The sequence below is a fragment of the Sparus aurata genome, chromosome 2 (assembly GCF_900880675.1).
Source record: "Sparus aurata chromosome 2, fSpaAur1.1, whole genome shotgun sequence".
NCBI classification, from domain to species: domain Eukaryota; kingdom Metazoa; phylum Chordata; class Actinopteri; order Spariformes; family Sparidae; genus Sparus; species Sparus aurata.
The window spans coordinates 11,457,614-11,478,171 of record NC_044188.1 but is presented as its reverse complement, the minus strand read 5'-3'; the positions used below and the strand labels follow the sequence as shown (position 1 = coordinate 11,478,171).

Sequence of the window (20,558 nt, the reverse complement as noted above, 5' to 3'; positions counted from 1 at the left end):
AATGGATCTGTTCAGTTTAGTCTGGCTGGCAGCAATGGAGAGGGACTATATTTTTAATTAAGAAGAATATAATAAATAAATAACCTTTTTCTGAAGTTATTTCACTGCATATCAATAATTTAAATTAAGGCGTTGGGACCTGTTCAAGTACAAAATGACCCAAAACTCCAAACAAAGTTAAAATTGATCAAATCATCAAAAACAATAATTTAATAGTGAATCAGGAGGTTTTGAGGCTCTCTGGAGGAGCAGTTGCTTTATTTGACTTGATAATCCTGCCTGTATATATCATATTATTATATTGATTTATTTTGCACACAATTTGGTTCCTTTTGTCAGACTTTTCTCAAGGTTTATCAAATATGCATTCCCTTATTTTAAGTGGTCACAAGCTGAAATGTTGATTTAATCATGACTTTTAGGCACATGCACACCAGCTGAAATCATAATAATTCACTATTTGATCTTAATGTAGGAGTTTAGAGAGATTATTCCTCATTTTACAAAGTTTTAAGAGAGAAATTTCAATCAGAAGAGGGATTATTATTTGAATATACCTAAACAAACTAAATTAACAAACTCTTAGTTTTCATAACCGGATAAACAAACTGACCTTAAAGGTGCAATATTTAAGAATTTTAGTTGAAAACATTTAAAAATGACTACGATTATCAGCGGAATGTGACAAAATAATCGTTGACATTATGACATCTATGTAACAGGTTGCAGAGATATCACAGTTAGCATTAAGCTAGTGGTAGTGGTAGTGCTGCACGTCTAACTGAGCTAACAAGCTAATGGTAGCCACAGTTAGCAGTAGTTAGTTCTTTGGGTGAAATGCTGCAACCTATTTGTTTTTAACATGAATTCAACAGGATGCCAGTTTGTGCACAATGCATCTTTTAAAAGACAACACAATGTCATAATGATTGACATTGTTTATGTGTGGCGGACCCTGCCACCTTTCTAGCTTCAAACAATGTTGTCCTCTTAGAACAGCTCAGTTATTCATTTATATAATATAATCTGTGTTATTACCTCATTAATGTTGTAAACATATTAAAAAAAAAAAAAAAATCTGTGTTTGTGTTTCTTCTCCAAAAACTACATAGTGCCCCTTTAAAACCACGGCGGTGACCTGATGGAATAACACCAGGATCACAGTGGGAATATTGTCTGTCTGCTCCAAACAGTTTTTAAGGCGTCCATGTGTTTTATTTGCACTGTGAACATGAAATACCTCTGTCCTCCTGTCCTGCCTCCAGGGATGTTCACACCCTTTTGTCAAACACACTGATGGGAGCAACCAGCGGAAACTGAGGACACCTGCTGGACGATACCTGACATTACATACCACCTATCAGCCTTTGTCAGTTTGATAAAAGAGGAAAAACAACAATTCTTTTTTAAATATTGCATCTTAAACAGCCACACCTGGCTCAGAATAAAAGATGGACACACTGAAAGGAGATTTAAAGTGCTCAGCTGGACGTTTGATGTCAGGTCCTCCCATCCCAACACGGTCCTCCCTCCTCCTCCTCCTCCTCCTCCACCCTCCACCCTCCTCCTCTCCAGGGAGTCCAGTGCATCCAGTAGCAGCTGTAGACCTGAGGAGGAGGTGGAGGAGGAGGAGGTGAAAGCCCTCACTGCCTTTTTTTTTAACAGTTTTGTTATTTTGTATATCTGACACATGAGGATGGGAGTTACAGGAGCCGTTTGTGTCGAGCCTGCGGGTGTGCTGTAAGGTAGGCCACATGTCAACACTGTTCCCAGAGTAAATGATAGACTGCAAGTTGTTTCCCAGCTACTGAGAGTAATGTGAAGGAAGGAAGAGCCACATTTTGGAATAATGAAGGTAAAATTACATCACTTTCACTGACGTAAAAGAGCAGAAAAAGTGTAAAGTTTGGGCTCAAAGACATGCCAGAAAAACAGCTGGTTGAAGAAGTTCTGGTACCTGCACGTCTGCTTAGATCTCTGCAAAAATACTCAAGTAAAGGTGTTATCATTTTATCAAGGAATTTCTTATATTATTACATTATAATTAAAGTTGCATTGATGTGTTCATTGCTGTAATGTTGCAGTTGTTAAAGATGAAGCGTGTTTAACTGCTCTATATACTTATAAATTAAACTGAACTGAACTTAAAGGTGCACTATGTAGTTTTCAGGGAGAAAGAAAACAAACTATCTTTGTTTTCATGACCGAGAGACAGTTTCATACTGTTAACTTTGTCTATATGTGGCGGATGCTGCCACCTTTCTAGCTTCAAACTGTGTTTTGCTCTGAGAACAGCTTGTTTATTCACTCATGGAGAATATAAATATTTCTGTTTGTATTATTAGCTCATTAATATTGTAAATATTACAATTATTAGTTTGGATTTCTTTTCCGGAACCACACAGTGCCCCTTTAATATAGTTCTATCCTGGCGCGCAGGTGGTCGAGTGGTTAGAGCGCATGCCATCAAACGCAGCCGACCCCGGTTCGGCCGGAGGTCCTTTGCTGCATGTCACCTCCCCCTCTCTCTCCCATGTTTCCTCTCTGTCTACTGCTAATAAAGGTGTCTATGCCACAAAAAATCTTTAAAAATATATATATATGTATAGTTCTATCCTAATCTATGATATTGTGTCATGATCTTTTGTATTATTAGTTTGAATAAACAAAGTAACTAAAGTTATCAATTCATTTTGTGGAGAACAAGTGCAAATGTTCCCTCTGAAACATGGTGGAATTGAAGCGTAAAGCAGCGTGAAATGGAAGTTAAGTACTAAATGTACTAAATGGACACAGTTACTCGCCGACTGTCAGTCACATGATGTCACTGACCTTTGACTCAGACAGGAATCCCTCTCAGCTGAGACAAAGACGAATCCTGATCTTGTTATAAGCCGAGGTGGTGATGCAGGGAGAGTCTGGACGCTGAAAAAAAACACCATGTGATCTCCCTCTGAGGCCAAATCAAACTCCAGGAGACACAACAAACGAATAAATCAAATCAAACTTAATGTGTTTAATAACAGAGGAAAAACAAGTTGTGGACGAATCATTTTCAGCAGCTTGTCCCCTGTTATCTCTTGATCTCGTGGACGCTGCATCACGTCATTGTGAAGTGCTGCACGACAAAGTCAAGGTGTTTCCAAGGATCTCAAACAAAAGATGCTCAGACAGTCAGAGAGGTTGTGAGCTAATCGTGGAGAACCAGTGGTGGAGGAAGTTTACTCGAATCGTCAAAGTTCTTGTTCTGCATTAAAAGTTTCACTGGTATTCATTTAGAGTTTATACTGCTGTATTAATGTGTACAGTTGCTTCAGATGGAGATAGTTTTAACTACTTTACACACAGTTTGGTCGGTTTGTTCCAGTTTGTTTCCAGTCTGGGCTCCTCTAAAGATATGTGGGGTTGTCAGATGATGACTGGCAGGGAGAAGAACAGTAAAACAGTTATTTAAGTGAAACCATTTAGAGTTAAGAAGATGGAACTGATAATGTCTCATAGATTAGGGATGGAATGATAAAAAAAATTCATTGTGGATCGCGATAAAAATACTCAATAATAAATGTACTCTGCGGAAATGTTATTAATGGCCTCATTGCTCGCTGACGCACAGTCTGATATTAGTTTCCTGGTTTATTTGGAATGGCCTAACCTTTCACCATGTTTGAAGTCCCATCTGCCCCAATCGTATCCCTACAAGAACACGTTACATCATGGGAGGAACTAAAAAAGGCGACAGGCAGATGATGTTACCACCGTCTATTTGTCCTCATGATTACTTATTTGTGATTGTTTGATTGTTTTCGATGAAAAACCTGTGATGTCGTTTCCTATGAAAATATTAGGTTTAAATGATTGTTTTTCTTTGAAGGTTCTAAGAATATTTTGACGTTATAATATTGTGACATGAAGTTTCTATGATAGACATCTACACACTAGACACAGATTTCATAACATAACATAAACTGGACATGTTCTACTGTCCACCATTGTGCAGACCAGCTACAGAAGATTAATTTTACTGTCAGAGCTGGAGAATTTGGTGGACTTGTTGGAGAAGCTTCAAGTATTTCAGATGATTCTGATTTGAATGGATTTAATGGGTTTCGTTGTGCTTAATCAGAAGCGTTTTGCACGACATCTCACCAAAACAACAGCCGCAGACTGCCTGCTCTGTTATCCTCTGAGGTCTGTGTACATGAAACAAACCTCGGAGAATATAAAAACCCCTTACACAAACTTTGGAACAGAGGACAGTCCTCTGAATGTTTCATAAGAGGTCACTTCACTCCAGCGTGGCTTTAACAAGGCTGTAAAACACAGGAACAGTGAGTGAAAACGTGCCTTTGCAGGATGTGACGATGTGACTTTGTCTCACAGCTGGTGGCCGTCTGCAGCTGCTGAGTGTTTCCCGCATCTGCCCGCTGAGAGAACCAGGAGGAGGAACCATGATCGACCTGAGCCACCTGACGGAGGAGGAGCAGGAGGCGATCATGACGGTGCTGAGGAGGGACGCCGAGCTGAAGAAGGCCGAGGAGGAGAGGATCAGGTAGAGACGTGTGACATCCTGGACACTCCGCATGAGCAGAAAACATTTTGGCCGACATTTAAGTAGATGTCCTGTTATTCGGGTAATGTCATTGTCGTGATTTGATAAGGCCCTCCATCGCCTGTTTTCTGAGAGGAGGCCTTTGTTGGACGGTTGACATGCTGGTCGAAACGACCGGCCGTAATAGAATAACACAATAACAGCTTGGCCGGATACACGCCGCCTCGAACGCTGAGAAGTCTCGATGTGAGACGTGCAATTAGATTAGAGCCACACATGGGAGAGGATCATGCTGCTCTGACGGACAGGAATAGAAACCCCTTAAAGGCCTCGATGATGAGACACCTCACCTGTGAAGAGCCTGACGACCACACAGAGCAGAGTGAGGCCTCACGCCGCCTCCTCTCAGCTCTCATAATACTCTCAATCAGCCATTCCTTTGCTCTCACAGCATTCCTCGTAGTGTATATCCAAGGCTTGTCAAGGCAAACAGAAGGCCCCTGACCCTCTCCCGTGTGCTGAAGCAGAAGGAAAAGATCTGAAATGCCACCATGCATGTAAACTAAGCAGAGAAACCTCCAAACGTTCCCTCTCTGACGATGCGTTTTATTTCATTTTCAAGAGTCGAGAAGAAACAAAGTGCTTCTTCTTCACTCTGAGTTTTTTTTAAAAGAATCGGACGGCCAGGTTGTTTTATCAGCGGGGGGGCTGAATGCTCGCCGTGTCTCGAGCAGTCTGGTGTAAAAGGATTAAGTCCAGCAGCCTGTAATAATGTGCCACCCCTTCTCTCACATGACCGCCAAGTAAAGATGAGTTGGAGCGGTCGTTTTTTTTAATGCCTTTGATTCAATTTAAAGCTGATGGAAATGTTTTCCTGAATTCCTCCCTTCAGTTAGATCATATGCCGCTGTTATATAAGGCTGATGATGAGGCTGGGGGGGGACGACTACATGCTGCGCTCAAGAATAGATTGGATAATGAGCATTTTTAGCTACTTAAACCGAGCTGCCCTCAGGAGGAAACAGCGTCTGATAAAACATCATGCAAAGATCTTGAATCCGATAGCAAACATGAACTTTCTAGGCTTTGAAATCCCTGATGAACTGCTTGTCTTAAAGGAAAAGTTCACCCAAAAAATTAGAATTCGGTCATACTCTTCGAACTCCTACGTCAATAGAAAGTCTGGTGAAGATTTTTAGTTCACAAAACAACAGTTTCGCAGCCAAACAGTGTTGCAGCATTGTCATAAACAACTGAAGTAGATGGGGACTTGTATTAACAATTGAAAAGTAAACATAAATTGGCTCCATACAGCTTTGAAAAGACGTTATTTACAAGCCTCGACAGGGTCGACACGGTAAATGCTAACGCTTTTAGCTTAGCAGCTACAGCAAAGATGTCAGCTTATATAGAGGCGTAAATAATGTCTTTTCAAACCGGTCTGGATTTCAGGGCTTCCCAATACTTGGATTATGCCAGACAAGCTGTGTGGACTAATTTTGTCCTTTATTTGGTATTTTTTTAATTCATTTTTTTTTCAGTTGTTTAGGAGAATGGACTGCAAAACTTCACCTGATTTTCCATTGGTATGAGTGTGAGGAGATAATGAAAACATTTTTAGGTGAACTATTCCTTTAAATTGGAAGTTGTATGGCCACAAACATTTTATCGTTATCTTCATCTCATTTAATTTCTCTTTGTCAAAATGAGTCAAGCTTTTAGTCCACATTTATGACATTACAAATTTGTAAACCTGCCACTGAATCTTTAACTGTCTTGTTGCTTTATCCTTGCATTTACCTGTTGGTGACATCTAGGTGAACCTAACTCACTCAACTAACCATATCCTTACGTAAAATCTACCTCTGGACTGGACCATATGCAGTACATACCCAAGTACCAAACATCTGTATTAAATGTGGTGTAAAATTACTCGTAAAGGTCATGAAAAGCTTTAAATTCAAGTGTCTGACACCTGTAGACACCAACATTTAGGACTTTCAAACCCAAATCCAAACAAAAGTATCAAAGGTTGAGCAGAAATTCAGTCTCGCTTGGGACGTGAACAGCGTCAACACACCCTGCTGCGGTCCGTTTCCTCTTTGTGCACCCCTGGCTTTGTATTTCACCTCACACTGAGAGATTAGCGCTGCTCAAACTGAATTCAAACAGTGTCAGATTCTCCATTCAGCGCGGCTTAAAGGAGGCATTATCTTGTATTTGCTCCCTCACAAGAGACTTTTATTGTCTCTGTGTAGCCACCGGGCTGCACAGCAACAATATCCTGTGTGTTTTAAATGACTTCAGCTGGGATTAACATCACCTATAACAATAACAATAATAACAGCACAGAATACTCCCCTCCTGACTGAAGCTTCTTCTGTAAACGTCTCCTTTGTGTCTTCCCTCCAGAAAACTGGAGGATATACTGAACAGCGGCTCGCAGCTGGACACCAAGCGCAAGTACCTGACGGGAGAGTGGTTTTACGAGGCCAAGTCTCGCAGACACATGGACAAGATCCACGGCTCCGAGATCATCCTGGCCTCCATGAAGCAGAAGAAAGCCGCTTTAGGTGTGTTCGCTCTGTGCTGTTGACAAAGGGCTGGTTTGAGAGCAAACTCTACAGTCGTCTGTGCAGGGGTGGAATGCAACTAACACGTTAATTAGAAATATGCTGAGAATCTGATCTGATAAACAGCTCCTCAGCTACAAAAGCGGTCCCTAATGCCGGAGACAGCAGGCAGATCCAGTTGCAGCACTTTGTTCCAAGATTGAATCACAGGAACATGCAACAGAAAGGAGCAGGCACTGAAAGACTGAACTTAAATACAAACTGAACTATCGGGGATGAGGTTTAGGTGGGGGTTATGAGTGTAGGTGATTCAGGAGAGCAGGGAAGGACACGAGGAACAGGGCCGTGCTATGGAAGGTGATGCAGTGCAGGTGTGGAGGGAGGCAGATCACTGGGAACAAGGATAAAGACGGCACAAAAACCCAGATAATGACCTCATCGTGACCCTGATTCCGTCCGACGTCCCCACGCATACTTGAATTCCTGGTCTTTTTTGGTTCGTCAGCTTAGGAGGGGAACAGTCAAGGCCTAGAACAGAAATTGAAGTACTTCCAATGTTATTTGTGCCACTGTCTCGATGTCCTTATGAAAGTGTTGTAGCAGTAATTCACCTTGATCCGGTTGAGTCCTTGATTTTGATATCTATGACGGTGTGGGAGCTCTGTCACAAATCTTTCCCACCTGTTATCCAGCCACAAGTCACATCCTCAGAGGTGTTTGTCATGATCTCTCAGATGTCCACAGTCTGCCCAGACGGGTAGAATCACAGCCCGGGGCCAAAACCAAAATTTAAAATCCTTTCACAGACGTTTTGCCGGCTACTGCAGATGCTGCGCGGTGGACTTCCAGTTTGTAACAGCAGAGAAGGAGATCAGAGTGAAGCTGAAAATATTGGATTTAAACTGTGGTTTTGCCTCGGGCCAAACATTTTATCTTCCGGGGGCAGAACGACGACGACTGTGTGGGATTATAAAAATACCCCCTGCTGGATAACAAGTGGAAACTTAATGATTTGTTTCATTTTACAAGTTTTAAAACAGAGTTTCTTCTACAATCTAAATAACGCAGAATTATAAACCTGCATATTTTGATTGCGTATTCATAAACTCCTCCTTCCCTTTTACTCTGCTGCAGACGGGTCTCTAAGAATTGAGAGATCGAAGACACCCAGCAGTCGAGGTTCAGACGCCCCCCCACCAAAACCTGCCAGGTGTTTGGAAGCACTGCAGCCACAGGAGATCAAGTACGATCAACTCCTCTTGGTCCTTTCTTCTTCACAGATTTACCGCTCTGTCTCTCCATGACCTCGTCTTTTATTTGTGTTTCTACATTCTTATGACTCTGTTCACTGTCTTCTGTGCCAACCACAAACACTTGTTTAGAATCTCACAGTAAAAGTTTAAAAATAAACAAAACCAAAACCAAACACACACTATATAAAGATGTTACTACAAGGAGCCAATTCAGATTTAAACACTTCCACAGTTTCAGCTCCTCTCTCTCGTTCTCACAGTGTCAGTATTTCTTTCTGTGTGTGTGTGTGTAGTGTGAAAAAGTGTGTGTGCCGTCTTGTGACTCAGCCCGTGTAAACATAGGTGGTGCTGACTGGGGACGCGGCAGTTTTACAGCAGCTAACTGCTCACTGCGCTGCAGGATGTGGTGAGACAGGAAAACAGAGCGGCGGTTTGTAAAGTGGTTAACTGAACAGAGCTCTGAGGATCGCCGCCGTGAAAGAGACGTCACTGTCTCGGGGTTGTTTCTGGAGGAAGCACCTCAGCAGGATGTTCTCTCCTGTTGTTTAGTGGTTTCTTACCTATTAGGGTATTTTTATTCATTCATTTTTATTAAATTATGATCACAACTCCCTTAGATACTTTCACAGTGTGCAGCTCAATCCATGTGTATTGACTTCACACCCTTCTGTTTTTAGTTGGGTCAATATTTGATGTGGCTGTGAGTCTGTACATCTGTGCTGATGTTATCAAGCGAGCCTGCAACTGATGACCATTTTATATGATCGGTGACTCTGACAGTTATTTACGCTAATAGTCAATCAATTGTATATCGATTATCTTTTTGCTTTGACCGTCAAAAGTCTTTGTAAACTCTGTTCTCTAACTTTTTACATTGGCCTCACTTTTATTTGTAGGTGCACTTGATGATACATCTCAGGTTGTGTTGTCTAACATTTCTTTTTTTTCTTGCATGATAGGGCTTGCACTGCACATGTGAGATGCATAAAACCCCAAAACAAAATAATGTCAAAATGTCAGCTATCTCCGCAACATCATTTTTATAGGCAACATGATTTTTAATCTGACCTTTTGAATAAAGGGCGCACCTGTGTGACTTACACGAATGTTCAGTCGCATTTGACAGATTTCTGGGCTCATACGCAACCAGAGGAGTCAGACCCTGGAGCGCTGAAGGTGCTATATGACTAAAGTTATTATTGTTTGTTTTGAAATGTCAAAAATTGAAAAACGCTCATCACAAATCCTCCCAGCTGTCCATCCAATTTTCGAAATCCCAAAGGCTCTTTATTTACTGTCAAATGAAAAAAAGGAAAAGCATAAACCCTTACATTTATGAAGAAGAAGAGGAAACCAGCATGTTTTTGAGTAAAATATGTTCTTGAATGATTAATCAGTTATCAAAATAGTGTCAGCTGGAGCAGAGAGGGTGGACCCGAATGCATTGGATGAAGTTTTAATAAGGATGGAGGCAAAAGACAAGACAAAGACTGAATGAACTGAAGACTGGACTTAAATATAAACTAAATTAATAAGGGGATGAGGTGCAGGTGGAGGGAGGTGGAGAAACAGGGCAAAAAGCACCACAAAACACAAATATAAGATGACAGACTCAACAAGACACAATCAATTCACGAATTCACGAAATTGCTGAAACTTTATTTGCAATTTGAAAATCTTTGTTTTGCAGTGCAGATCCTGAATCAGTTTGACAATTGAAAGAGTAGCTTTCGTCTAATATGAATCCTGTCTTTCAGTCACAAAATACCAGACAACTCGAGTTTATCTCATCAAGTGTTCACTGGACTTCCTTTGATATTGCAGTAGGTCAGGTTTGGTCGGGCATCGTCCTCTTTGATATCAGCGTTATTCACGAGTCAGCAGGCCTCAGTCATGCACACTACAGCGCACTTGTGAGGAAACACACAGACTTTGCTGCTGCACTTCACTTGATGCTTTACACTGCTCGTGTTTCTTTTATATTCACATCTCCTGACTAAACGCTTTAATTGTCTTTTTTTTCTTCAGTGATGCAGAAAAAGAGAATCTGAATTCAGAGGCCCGCTCTCCAAGACCGGTACAAACCAGATCAGCATTTCTTTTCCCCACAAGTTTTCCTTTCTTTATATAGAATCTTATTCACATTCACATTGTGGATATTGTTATGTAAAACGTCTTCTCCTTCTTGTTTAAGCCGAGGCACAACCCTTTCAACCGAGCCTCCCTGATTGTTGTCGAGCCGCCTGAAAATAATGATGTGTCAGCGAGTCGGACGCAGGAGTCATCTGAGACAGGTTTGAGTTATAAAGGTCCAATGTGTGGGATTTAGTGGCATTTGGCCTTGAGGTTATAGATGGCAGTATTGAATGTATAATCCAGACCGAGACTTTGTTTCTGTGTTTCCCTAAGAGCCCATACCTCCACTGAAGAGCCACCCGGCAGGAGAGGCCAGTCAGACTTCAGGGGGCTCCATCACATCCGAGGGCTCCTCTGTTGGGTTCAGACCAGTGCCAAAGAAGAGGACATTTCTCTCCAGACGAACCTCCACTCAGTCACAAAACAATGGCCCGGGGTCAGACGCTCAGGTGGGGTCAGCGGGGGTCGTTCCTGCCCCCAGACGGAGCCTCCAGCGAGGCTCAAGTGGGAGCTCTAACCAGTCCCACACAAAGGGACAGGATGAAACGCCTCAGAAATGTGTAGCTTCTGATCAAGTGTCTCAGCTGGTTCAGCCGTCTAAGTCTCTATGTGAAAACTCCCAGCAGCCACTCTGTGATGTATCTCAGGTTTCCTCTAATTCCAGTCTGGAGAGAGAAAGAAACCCACCTTCTCTAATAAGAGACAGGTCAGTGGATGATTTATCTCACACAGAAATCTTAATTAAACCCTCTCATCCACCCCCTGCAACTCACAACCTGCACAATTTCAGACCAGCCTACACCAGGAATGAGACGTCCACTGACAGAGAAGTCAAACAGAAGAGTGACGAATGGGATGGTGAGACACAAAGAGAGCGAGCAGCGGCGAATGCTGTCGACCTGCACAGCGGCAGCATTCAGGATTCAGATAGAGAAAACAGCAGCAGTGTAGGAACATCAATGAGGCAGGAAGAGCCGAGTCTGCCTCAAAGCACTGTGGGTAAGATCAATGGCAATAAATAACTACTGACTGTAATTAAAAGCGTGTTTAAATGAGTCATTCTACATTAGTCTTTTGAGCATCTATAGTTGTGAACAGCTCAACATCGTTAAAAGGATCTTAAGAGGAAATTCAACCCGCCTGGACAAATCTGACAAGTCACAAGATCATTTTAACAAAATTAAGAACAAAGTCTTTTATCTTCGTCTTTATTGCCGGAAAAATATCTGCTTGGCACAGTTTGAACATTCAAAAATGCCCCCAAAAACAAAGAGGAAATGGCTGATAGTGTACAAAACTTCCACAGTTCACAATAATTACATGTTGCTCCCCTTTCATTATGATAGCAGCTGATAAAAACACCAAAAGGTACCGGTGGAACAGAGAAGACAAAGAGTAGATTTCTGATGTTATTTTGACAAAATGTTTAAATCTCCTTTCTTACATTCATTTTCAGATGCAGATCCTCCAGTATCTTATGATCTGATCTTCATTGATAAATCTGACAAGCAAATGCAGAAGAAATCCAATCAGAACCAGGTGTTTAAATTATCCACCCAGACCACCAGTCCCACGAGTGATGAGGACTCCATCGCGAAGGTGCTGGACTGGTTCAGCCGCAGCACAGACAGCAGTGAATGGCTCAATACAGAGGACGGTCCAGAGGTCGCTACGGGTTCAAACAAACATGTCGAAATCAGCAAATTAAGAGGCGAAGATTCATTCCGAAAAGATGCTGGGGATGTCGTAAGTGACAGACAGAAGGAATCTCTTGAAATGAAGAGAAGTCACTCACAGAAACAGAGCAGTGACGCCAAAGAGTCAAGTAGAACAGACAGAACAGGCAACAAGGAGGTGGCCGAAACACAAGAAGAGGTGGCGAAGCGTAACAGAGAAAGAATGCGGTCACAGGAATTTGAAGATAATAACGATGAAAGCCAACCACCCCAAATCTCCCATCTGAAGTCATTCTGGGAGAAAAGCAACATGGGCCCTAAAATACTTATCAGTAACTCAATCATGCCCAGCAACAAAGGACAAAAACCTGCTCAGCTCTCAGCGGAGAAAGATGAGGAGAAAGTGAACAAGCCCCACGGAGTGTCTGATATGCCATCTGTTCCTGGATTATACAATGGGAAGGGGAGCTATGGGGACGAAAGAGGACAACAACTGGTAATAAGTCCACAGAAAGATACTGGAGACAGTGTTCACTTAAATAGAAACCAGGAGGGATTCATGACGGATACTCCAACTCAAAGAAACTCAAAATTAGCAGTCAGTGCCCACGTAGTTGACAGAAGAGGTTCAGAAAATGATATTTTAGGCATAAGCAGACTGAGTCCACTGCAGAGGAATGCCGTCCAGTCCAGACTGAGTCCTGAGTCTGAGAGCGTCAAACCAAATCCACAAGCTGACAGTATTTCCCAATATAGAGAAACCCCACTGCAAGACGAACTACCAAAGACTACTAGTACTACTACTACTCAGCGGGATACGGATCTACAAACAAGGGACAGTCCAGACTCTGAGATGCTTTATTTGTCCAGAAACAGCCCATATTTGGACTACAAGCAAGGGGATATACAGATCACTCCCAAAACACAAGTGCGTAGAGGTTCAAATGAAGATGCAAGGAGGAGGGACAGTGAGGATAGAAGCATGCAGCCAGGCATGTCTCCCAAACGAAAGGAGGATATGTCGACTAAAGACCGAATAAACAGTCCTCAGTCAAACAGACGTGGGGTGACAAATCAAGAAAGTACTGCGGAGAGAATAAAGCAGCTCAGATCTTTCTGGGAGCAGGAGAGGAACAAGCCCATGTTTTACACTGGAAAGCCAAGAACCCTCGGGGATGGTAAAGTCGCTCGTGGTGCCAATCAGGCAAAGCTGAATAAAAGATTCACAAAGTCAGAGTACGACCTGACGTCAATTGGAAATAATTCAGGCAGCGATGAGGAAGACTACGATAGAAATTTTAATGTTCTTCCTTTGAACCAGAGGATAGAAAAGTCGTCCCCTAGCCTGGGTGCGAGTCGAGCACAATTCAACACTCTGCGTGAGTTCTGGGACGAGGCCACGTCAGATACCAAGGGATCATTTACCATTGACAAGCCCAAAAGCCCAAAAAGGAAAGAGCCAATAAGTGCCCAGCTTTCGTCTCAGGAGTTAAAGTGTGGGGATCCTGAGATTTACCGCGAGAAAACAAGACAAGCTGCAAAGTCATCCCCTCAGAATCGATCCAAGTCACCCCACGATAGACAGTCTGGGTCAAGAGCAGCAAATGACAGCAAAAACAACCAGTCAAATTATACGACAGCTGAGCAGCAGAGAGAGTCGAGAAGGAGTTCGAAAGACTCCACAAAACCTCAAAGTAGTTCAGGAAAAGAAACTCGAGCTCCGAAGGGCAAAAAAGACAGCTTTAGCTATTCAAGTAGTCGTGGACATTCGCTCCGTCGAGCCACTAGCATGTTCGCTCTGAGTGAGCCTGAAGAAAGAGATTTGAGCCCGTTTAAAGTAGATGTAAGCCCCGTCCACTCGCAAAGTAGGAAGCAGAGGCAGAACACCGAAAAAGGCACCACGTCGAGACGATCAACCGAGGAAACTGAGCCTCTGACTCCACGAGCAAGGTCGTGTGTTCCCAGAGACTACCGACATTACCTGGGTATGACGGATGCGACCAGCGTCCACACCTCCCTCGCTCCGGCTCTGAAGGACGAGGAGTCAGACGGCAAGTCTGGGTATGAGTTTGACCTGGGCGGGCCAGTGAGGGCCAGCACTCCTGTGAGCTCAGAGGATCGTTACGGCAGGAAGGGGAACAAGACGAATCAGCGCCCCCTGTGGACAAACTACAGCAGCTCAGACACAGGTCTGGAGTCATCTGTGAGCAGCACATCGGAAACCTGGTCCACGTCGAGGACCAGTTCAAACCGTGAGCACCAACTTCAGATTTTTTACAGTTTAACACAAATAACCTGAATCCTGTTTTTAAAGTTACTGAAAACCATAAAAAAAATCTACAAATAAATATAAACATCAACAAGTCTAGCTACCTTAAAGGCATACTGTGCAGGATTGATTGCTTTTGTCAAATATATCATTCATAGTTGCCCCCACCTACCCTGTTTAACAGTTGCGGGCCACGCCTCCACACAACCCTTCATAGATTTTATGTGTTTGCAGCAGAAGTGTAGGCTTCCTGTCTGCTGTTTGCCTTTTTGCTCTGCCTGTTGTATGTGTGTGTGTGTGTGTGTGTATGTGTGTAGCTCAACCCCACCGTCGGTCAAACAGACACACACAGACTTACAGCTCTTTATACGTACATAACAAATAGAGGCCAGTGGACAGAGATGGAGGCAATCAAGTAACCTGGTCCTGACGTTTTTATGGAGTCCTAGCCTCACACTGTTATTGTTTCGGAGCTGCAAACTGATGCCCAAATGTTGACGCCCATAAACAGCAAAATACTAAAAAGATACAGAAAGTACAAACAGAAGACAGGGTGTCAGACACAACCACACACTTTAAGTAGGTGATTATGAGAGATAGAAGATTGTTGATTCATTTCATTTACGTTTAATCTAATATTTAATTGTAAACATCTTGAAACTGGAATGTGGAATTTTTTTTCTATTCTGGTCTTTATGTATGAAAGTACTCCTCTTGTTCTTAAAACAAGTTAAGGCAAGAGTGTTTGAAGGCTTTGAGTATCGTGGACTTGAGAAAATTAACAGACTTCTCTAAGTAGATTTTTAATCAGTAAAGATGTTTTATTAATTTTGAAGAACTGAAGACAACCCAGGCGGAGAGTGACATTAAGTTTAGATAAAAATGCAACTATAGTAGAATAAAAACAACTTTTTTTAAAAGCGGGAATCAAAGATGAGAAGAAAGCAACTTTAAATCAAGATTTCACAATTTAAATATAATAAAATAAGGCTGTTTTAACCTCTGTTTTGAAGTATTGAATTCCTGCTGTTTGCAGACTCATTATTATCACAGTGGGCTGTGTCCAGCAGGATCCTTGATATCATGTCCTTGTGGGGTTATCTGTGTTGGCAGAAGCAAATCTCTGTAAACACAACATGTACCTGCGGTCAACTGCTCATGTTTAGTTTGTGGGTTGGGTTCGATACTTAGTTCAAACTTCACTGACACCACACAGATAAAAACATGTTTCACCAACTTACAACCCCACACAGTTTCATGTCAAACTTCCTTTCACAGTAGTTTGAAGGTGTGATGCAGCTGCTATATGTCCCGCAAACACAGTACACACGATTCATTAAGTTTACTGATTTGCATGTTTGATTCTCTGTTATGAAAAGCACATTTCATTTTAACAAATGCAGATAAGTCGGTAAAAAAGCATCCTATGTTGCTAATGAATGTATACAGCTATTGATCAAACTCAAACATTTGCAGACTTACTGTAAATATAACAACATATATTACTGTATATATCATAAATCAATTTATCATTCATCTAAATTACCTTTCAGTTCCTTCTTAGTGCTTGAAATGCCTCGACTTCAAACAGTTGTTACATTAACTTATTTTTACACAGTCTACCAGAAATAACTGAATTGGGCTGCAGAGATTAGTTGAAATCTTCTGGTCGGTCAACAGAAAATCTGTACGCTAAACTATTTTTGCTATCTAGTAAACCCCACTTTTCCAGCAATCATACCAGACATTTGAGAGTTCCAGGTTCTCAAATGAGAGAATTTTCTGCTTTTCTCACTCTTGTGATATAATAAATGGATCATCTTTAGCCTTTTTTGTGCTTTATGTGATATTTTTCTAGAGATGTTTCACAGAGCAAACAAACAGGTGATAAATGAAGAAAATAATAAATCGTTAGAATTTCAACAAAGTCTGTGTCCACTGTTAAATATGCTGTCTGCTCAATAACACTGTAAATAACACAAGTTTTTTCTTTCCAATACGTAGGTGAGAACACTGATGAGGCTCAGAATCCTGTGAGGAAAGCACTGAGGCGAGCAGAAGCACGGCCTAAAAACCTGGCCAAAAGTATGGAGGACATCACAGCTTCCTTGTCACCACGTGAGCATCTCCTCAACTTCTCCTCAAGTAACTGTCCATACGAACAGATCGTTTTGGTTGACTTTGGATTGATTACTTTGTTTCTCGCAGGACAAGAAAGAAGACAAGACCCGACTGCTGACATGAGACGAATCAGTGCTGGTAAAAAAATCGCCTGGTTCTTTTCATGAAGAATATTTTTTGTAATCATAGTGGCGAGATAGTCACTATTGTGTATCTTCTGCTTACCAATCAACATTTCTTTAGTTTCAACCATCCCGTCGCCCTCCTCGTCCTTATTTTCCGACCCGGACCACCTGAAGAAGATGAGCAAATCGGTCCCGTCGTTCTTACAGAAGGAGGTAAAGCCGCGTCTGAATCTTTCAGTCCTGCTGTAGATCTGAGCCGCTCTGCGACCTTGTGCATGGAGCTGTCTTTGCCTGCTGTCTGTGTTTCAGGAAGTTGACAGAGACACTGACTCCACCTGCGAGGACAGTTACCACCAAGGAAGACTAATGATGGGCAGCTCTATGACTAACCTCACCAGCTCCTCTGGCATGGCGTCTTTGTCCTCTGTATGGTCACACACAGCAGCCGACGCTTACACACGCTTCATATCCGAACACCGCCGACTTTAATTGCACCGCTTGTTTTGCTTTTTTTTTTACGCTTTGATTGTTACTGTCAGACATTAACCCAATAAGAATACACATCATACCTGCAGTTGTGATTGATGATATGAAATGTGTGGCGACCTGTTTGCTCCTAGCTGAGTGGTAGCGTGATGACCATGTACAGCGACTTTGGGAACGTGGAGGTTCAGGGAAACATCCAGTTCTCCATCAACTACATCCAGAGGCTCCGAGAGTTTCACATCTTCGTGGCCGAGTGTCGAGACTTGGCCACAGCTGACCCAAAGAGGGGCCGCTCAGATCCGTGAGTACAAAGTCTTTGCTGTTCTTTTCAACTGAAATGTACCCTCCAATTCTGATGTAGCTTTTGTTACAGCATCGTCTATGCTCTTATCTTTAAGAGTCTCACTTATTCATCTGTCTCACATGGTAACCAGTTGTTGGCATGTGTGTAAGAAAGTACATTTTGTCCCTAACTATTACTAATTCCATATCGTATTTAAGTGCATCATTACACAGAAAACATTTTTGTTTTGTTTTTTGCATTTGAAGGTATGTCAAAAGCTACCTGGTTCCCGACAAAGCTAATCTTGGAAAGAGGAAAACATCCGTCAAAAAGAAGACGCTGAATCCTACTTTCAACGAGATCCTCAGAGTAGGAATCCACAGAGATAATAACACCTGCAGTACTAAGCACACACAGACACTTTCCCACACTGGTAATGCTTCATGCTCGGTGAACCTGACGATCGGCAAACAAAAGCAGCTCGCTCTTCCCTGTCCTTACAGTATCGTGTTCGCATGGAGTACCTCAGAACCCAGACGCTCATTCTCTCCGTTTGGCATCACGACACCTTTGGCAAGAACAGTTTCCTGGGCGAGGTCGACGTGGACCTCTCCAAATGGGACTTTGACCACACCCAGATGAACTACTTAGCCCTGAAAGCAAGGGTAGGTGGAAAAACACTGGCACACAGTGTTGCTTTATCCACAGCGGCTGTTTTATCATCAAATAACAGCAGGTCATCTCAGACTGTGGTCAGCCTACTCATTTACCCCGCTATCTTTTTGAGCCGGTTGTATCACATGCTCTGTAGTCATTGTATAACCTGTGTACAGAGGAATTTGGGAGTTTAAGGATGGATTTATGTAATGCATACCCTGTCAACTGTTTCAGACTACACCCACTCTAGCACCGTCCAACGATCGAGGAGAGATGAGAGTAGCGGTGCGCTTCATGCCACAGATCATCCACAGTGAAGGTCTGCGCTCGGTTTTGTTCTATCATTTAATGATTTCATTCTCGGTTCTTTAGAGTTTTTGGTTATTTTTTGATTTGTCTCTTTTTAGGATTAGCTAAGGAGGGTCCAAACACCGGAGAGATTCACATTTGGGTGAAGGACTGCAAGAACCTGCCTTTAATCAGGGCCACCATCGACCCATATGTGAAGTGGTATGAACAAAAAATCCATCTTAATTAGAGAAACAGATCTGTATTTTCCAAAATACTCTGAATTTGTAAGTTTTCCTGTTACTGTAACTACTTGAGTAGTCATACAGTATGGTGACTGTGCATCAGGATTTAATTGACACCCAATTAGAATCAAGTATTCACCCAGAACCATGGTATAGATGTATTTCCTGTCTGTATTTCTCAAAATCAATTAATTGTGTGTTCTGGTCTTATCAATCGACACGTTTCCTTCTTCCCCCTCCCCGCCTGAAGCTTCGTGCTGCCAGACACGAGCAGGAAGAGTCGCCAGAAGACACGTGTCCTGCGGAGGACAGCCGACCCGGCGTTTAACCACACGATGGTGTACGATGGCATCCGAGAGGCCGACCTATCAGATGCCTGCGTGGAGCTCACTGTCTGGGACCGGGACAGACTCGCCAGCAACCTGCTGGGGGGCCTGAGGCTCGGACCTGGAACAGGTACTGACAGAAGAAGTCAAATTATTGATGAGCACTGAAAGCTGGTGCTGAATTCTACACTATATGTTATCAATGAATAGAACATGTTGAAATGCTTGTGATTGTCTGTATGTTTCTCTGTAGGCAGAAGTTACGGATCAGTGGTGGACTGGATGGACTCAACTCCCTACGAGGCGGCCCTCTGGGAGCGCATGAGGACCACCCCGAATGAGTGGGTGGAGGACGTCCTCCCATTAAGAGTGCTGAACTCTGCCAAACTGCTTTCAAATAAGTAAAAGTACATACTGCAAAGACGTGTATTTTTGAGAGGTAAAAAACATATATATTTTTTTTAAAGATCCAAGAGCATTGATTTAAACTTCAGTCATGACGAGCTTCTTTAGGATCTGGTGAAAGTAAAGTAAACGCTGGAGTCAGCCACGTGACTGTGATTTTACAAGCCACCCGTGGTTTTCTAACTTAACAAAGTGATTTCCCAAAAATGGTGACTTTGTGAACAGCTCAACAGGCGCTCAGGCAAAAAAAAAACACCTCTGGAGAGTGAGTGGTGTGAGCTTTTACCTGGGAGAGAAAGTCGAAATTTGAGACACCTGCTGAAACACGTGTGAGCGCTGAGGCACACGGCGAAACATAATCATGCAGCGATCACAGCACAATACAACCCAGATAGAAGTCTGGCACAGCATCTATTTATAGGCGAGTATAGACTTTACTTAATATCTACACAAGCCACTCTCATGTATATATACCCAGTGTATACATATATCATAAATATCAGCGCTCTTTATCCAGCGGTTTTCATGTTTGAATACCTTGATGGAGGCTAAAACCATAACATTTACTGTGTGTGTATTTTTATTTAATTACATCTAAGCCTTGTGATTAAAGACTGTTTACAGGAACTGGATTTTTATTCTTTACAACAATATACAGTATGTCGAAAGTCCACCATTTTGTTTTTGAAAGTGATTTGTTCATTGCCCTCGATGTGCGACACCTTCCTAACTGTCTCGTGAGCCGAATTATCAACATGTAATCTCAGTTATCTTTTTATAAGGTTTATATTAACTGACATCACCAGTAAGAAATGTGATGGCTAACAGTGGAGACAATAAAAAAAAAAAAATGTTGCTCTGCATTGAAATTGGATCTGTGTCTTTTTATTGAAGTTTCTCAGCGGCTGTTATTTAGAATGTCCGTGACAATGAAAACTTACCGGGTAACTTTACTTTTAAAAATATAAAGAACATTTCTGCACAAACTTAGAGATTTTAAATGATCATACATCACATTTTCTGTGTTTAAGTGGGTAACGTATTTTTCATTGCACTGTACCTTTAAGAAACCTACCCTGAGAGAAGATACTCTATCTTATGTCATCTTAAACTATCCCAAACAACCTCTACTTTACGTCTTAACTCTGAAAACATTGCTTCTCATT

General features: G+C 42.2%; 1 protein-coding gene and 1 long non-coding RNA gene across 5 annotated transcripts; one reads left to right on the top strand and one right to left on the bottom strand.

The window, feature by feature from the left end:
• Nucleotides 1-1,550: 1,550 nt before the first annotated feature.
• sytl2b (synaptotagmin-like 2b) lies at nucleotides 1,551-20,255 on the top strand. 4 transcript variants are annotated; one of them, XM_030407870.1, is made up of 20 exons: nucleotides 1,551-1,745; nucleotides 4,381-4,549; nucleotides 6,962-7,122; nucleotides 8,257-8,365; nucleotides 10,404-10,452; nucleotides 10,570-10,669; nucleotides 10,785-11,217; nucleotides 11,302-11,510; nucleotides 11,968-14,439; nucleotides 16,461-16,574; nucleotides 16,665-16,715; nucleotides 16,821-16,915; nucleotides 17,012-17,128; nucleotides 17,323-17,489; nucleotides 17,738-17,840; nucleotides 17,975-18,136; nucleotides 18,363-18,447; nucleotides 18,536-18,638; nucleotides 18,912-19,117; nucleotides 19,241-20,255. In XM_030407870.1, the coding sequence occupies exons 2-20, from the start codon at nucleotides 4,449-4,451 to the stop codon at nucleotides 19,390-19,392; spliced, it is 4,989 nt and encodes a 1,662-aa protein (XP_030263730.1). In that variant the 5' UTR covers nucleotides 1,551-1,745; nucleotides 4,381-4,448; the 3' UTR covers nucleotides 19,393-20,255. The 4 variants fall into 4 exon arrangements, with proteins under 4 accessions (XP_030263730.1, XP_030263737.1, XP_030263754.1 ...); XM_030407877.1 differs by lacking the exon at nucleotides 17,012-17,128; XM_030407886.1 differs by lacking the exons at nucleotides 1,551-1,745; nucleotides 4,381-4,549; nucleotides 6,962-7,122; nucleotides 8,257-8,365 and adding exons at nucleotides 8,987-9,551; nucleotides 10,133-10,288.
• LOC115575685 (uncharacterized) lies at nucleotides 7,404-8,261 on the bottom strand. The gene is made up of 2 exons (XR_003982711.1): nucleotides 7,734-8,261; nucleotides 7,404-7,650 (listed from the first exon to the last, which is right to left on the bottom strand). It is a non-coding gene; the product is annotated as an uncharacterized LOC115575685 (long non-coding RNA).
• Nucleotides 20,256-20,558: the final 303 nt, after the last annotated feature.

Bases quoted from the DNA above. Each gene is read 5' to 3' on its own strand.
- sytl2b (XM_030407870.1), top strand. From the start codon at position 4,449: ATGATCGACCTGAGCCACCTGACGGAGGAGGAGCAGGAGGCGATCATG. The intron at 4,550-6,961 runs GTAGAGACGTGT...TCTTCCCTCCAG, and splicing joins GCCGAGGAGGAGAGGATCAG to AAAACTGGAGGATATACTGA. The intron at 11,218-11,301 runs GTCAGTGGATGA...GCACAATTTCAG, and splicing joins CCTTCTCTAATAAGAGACAG to ACCAGCCTACACCAGGAATG.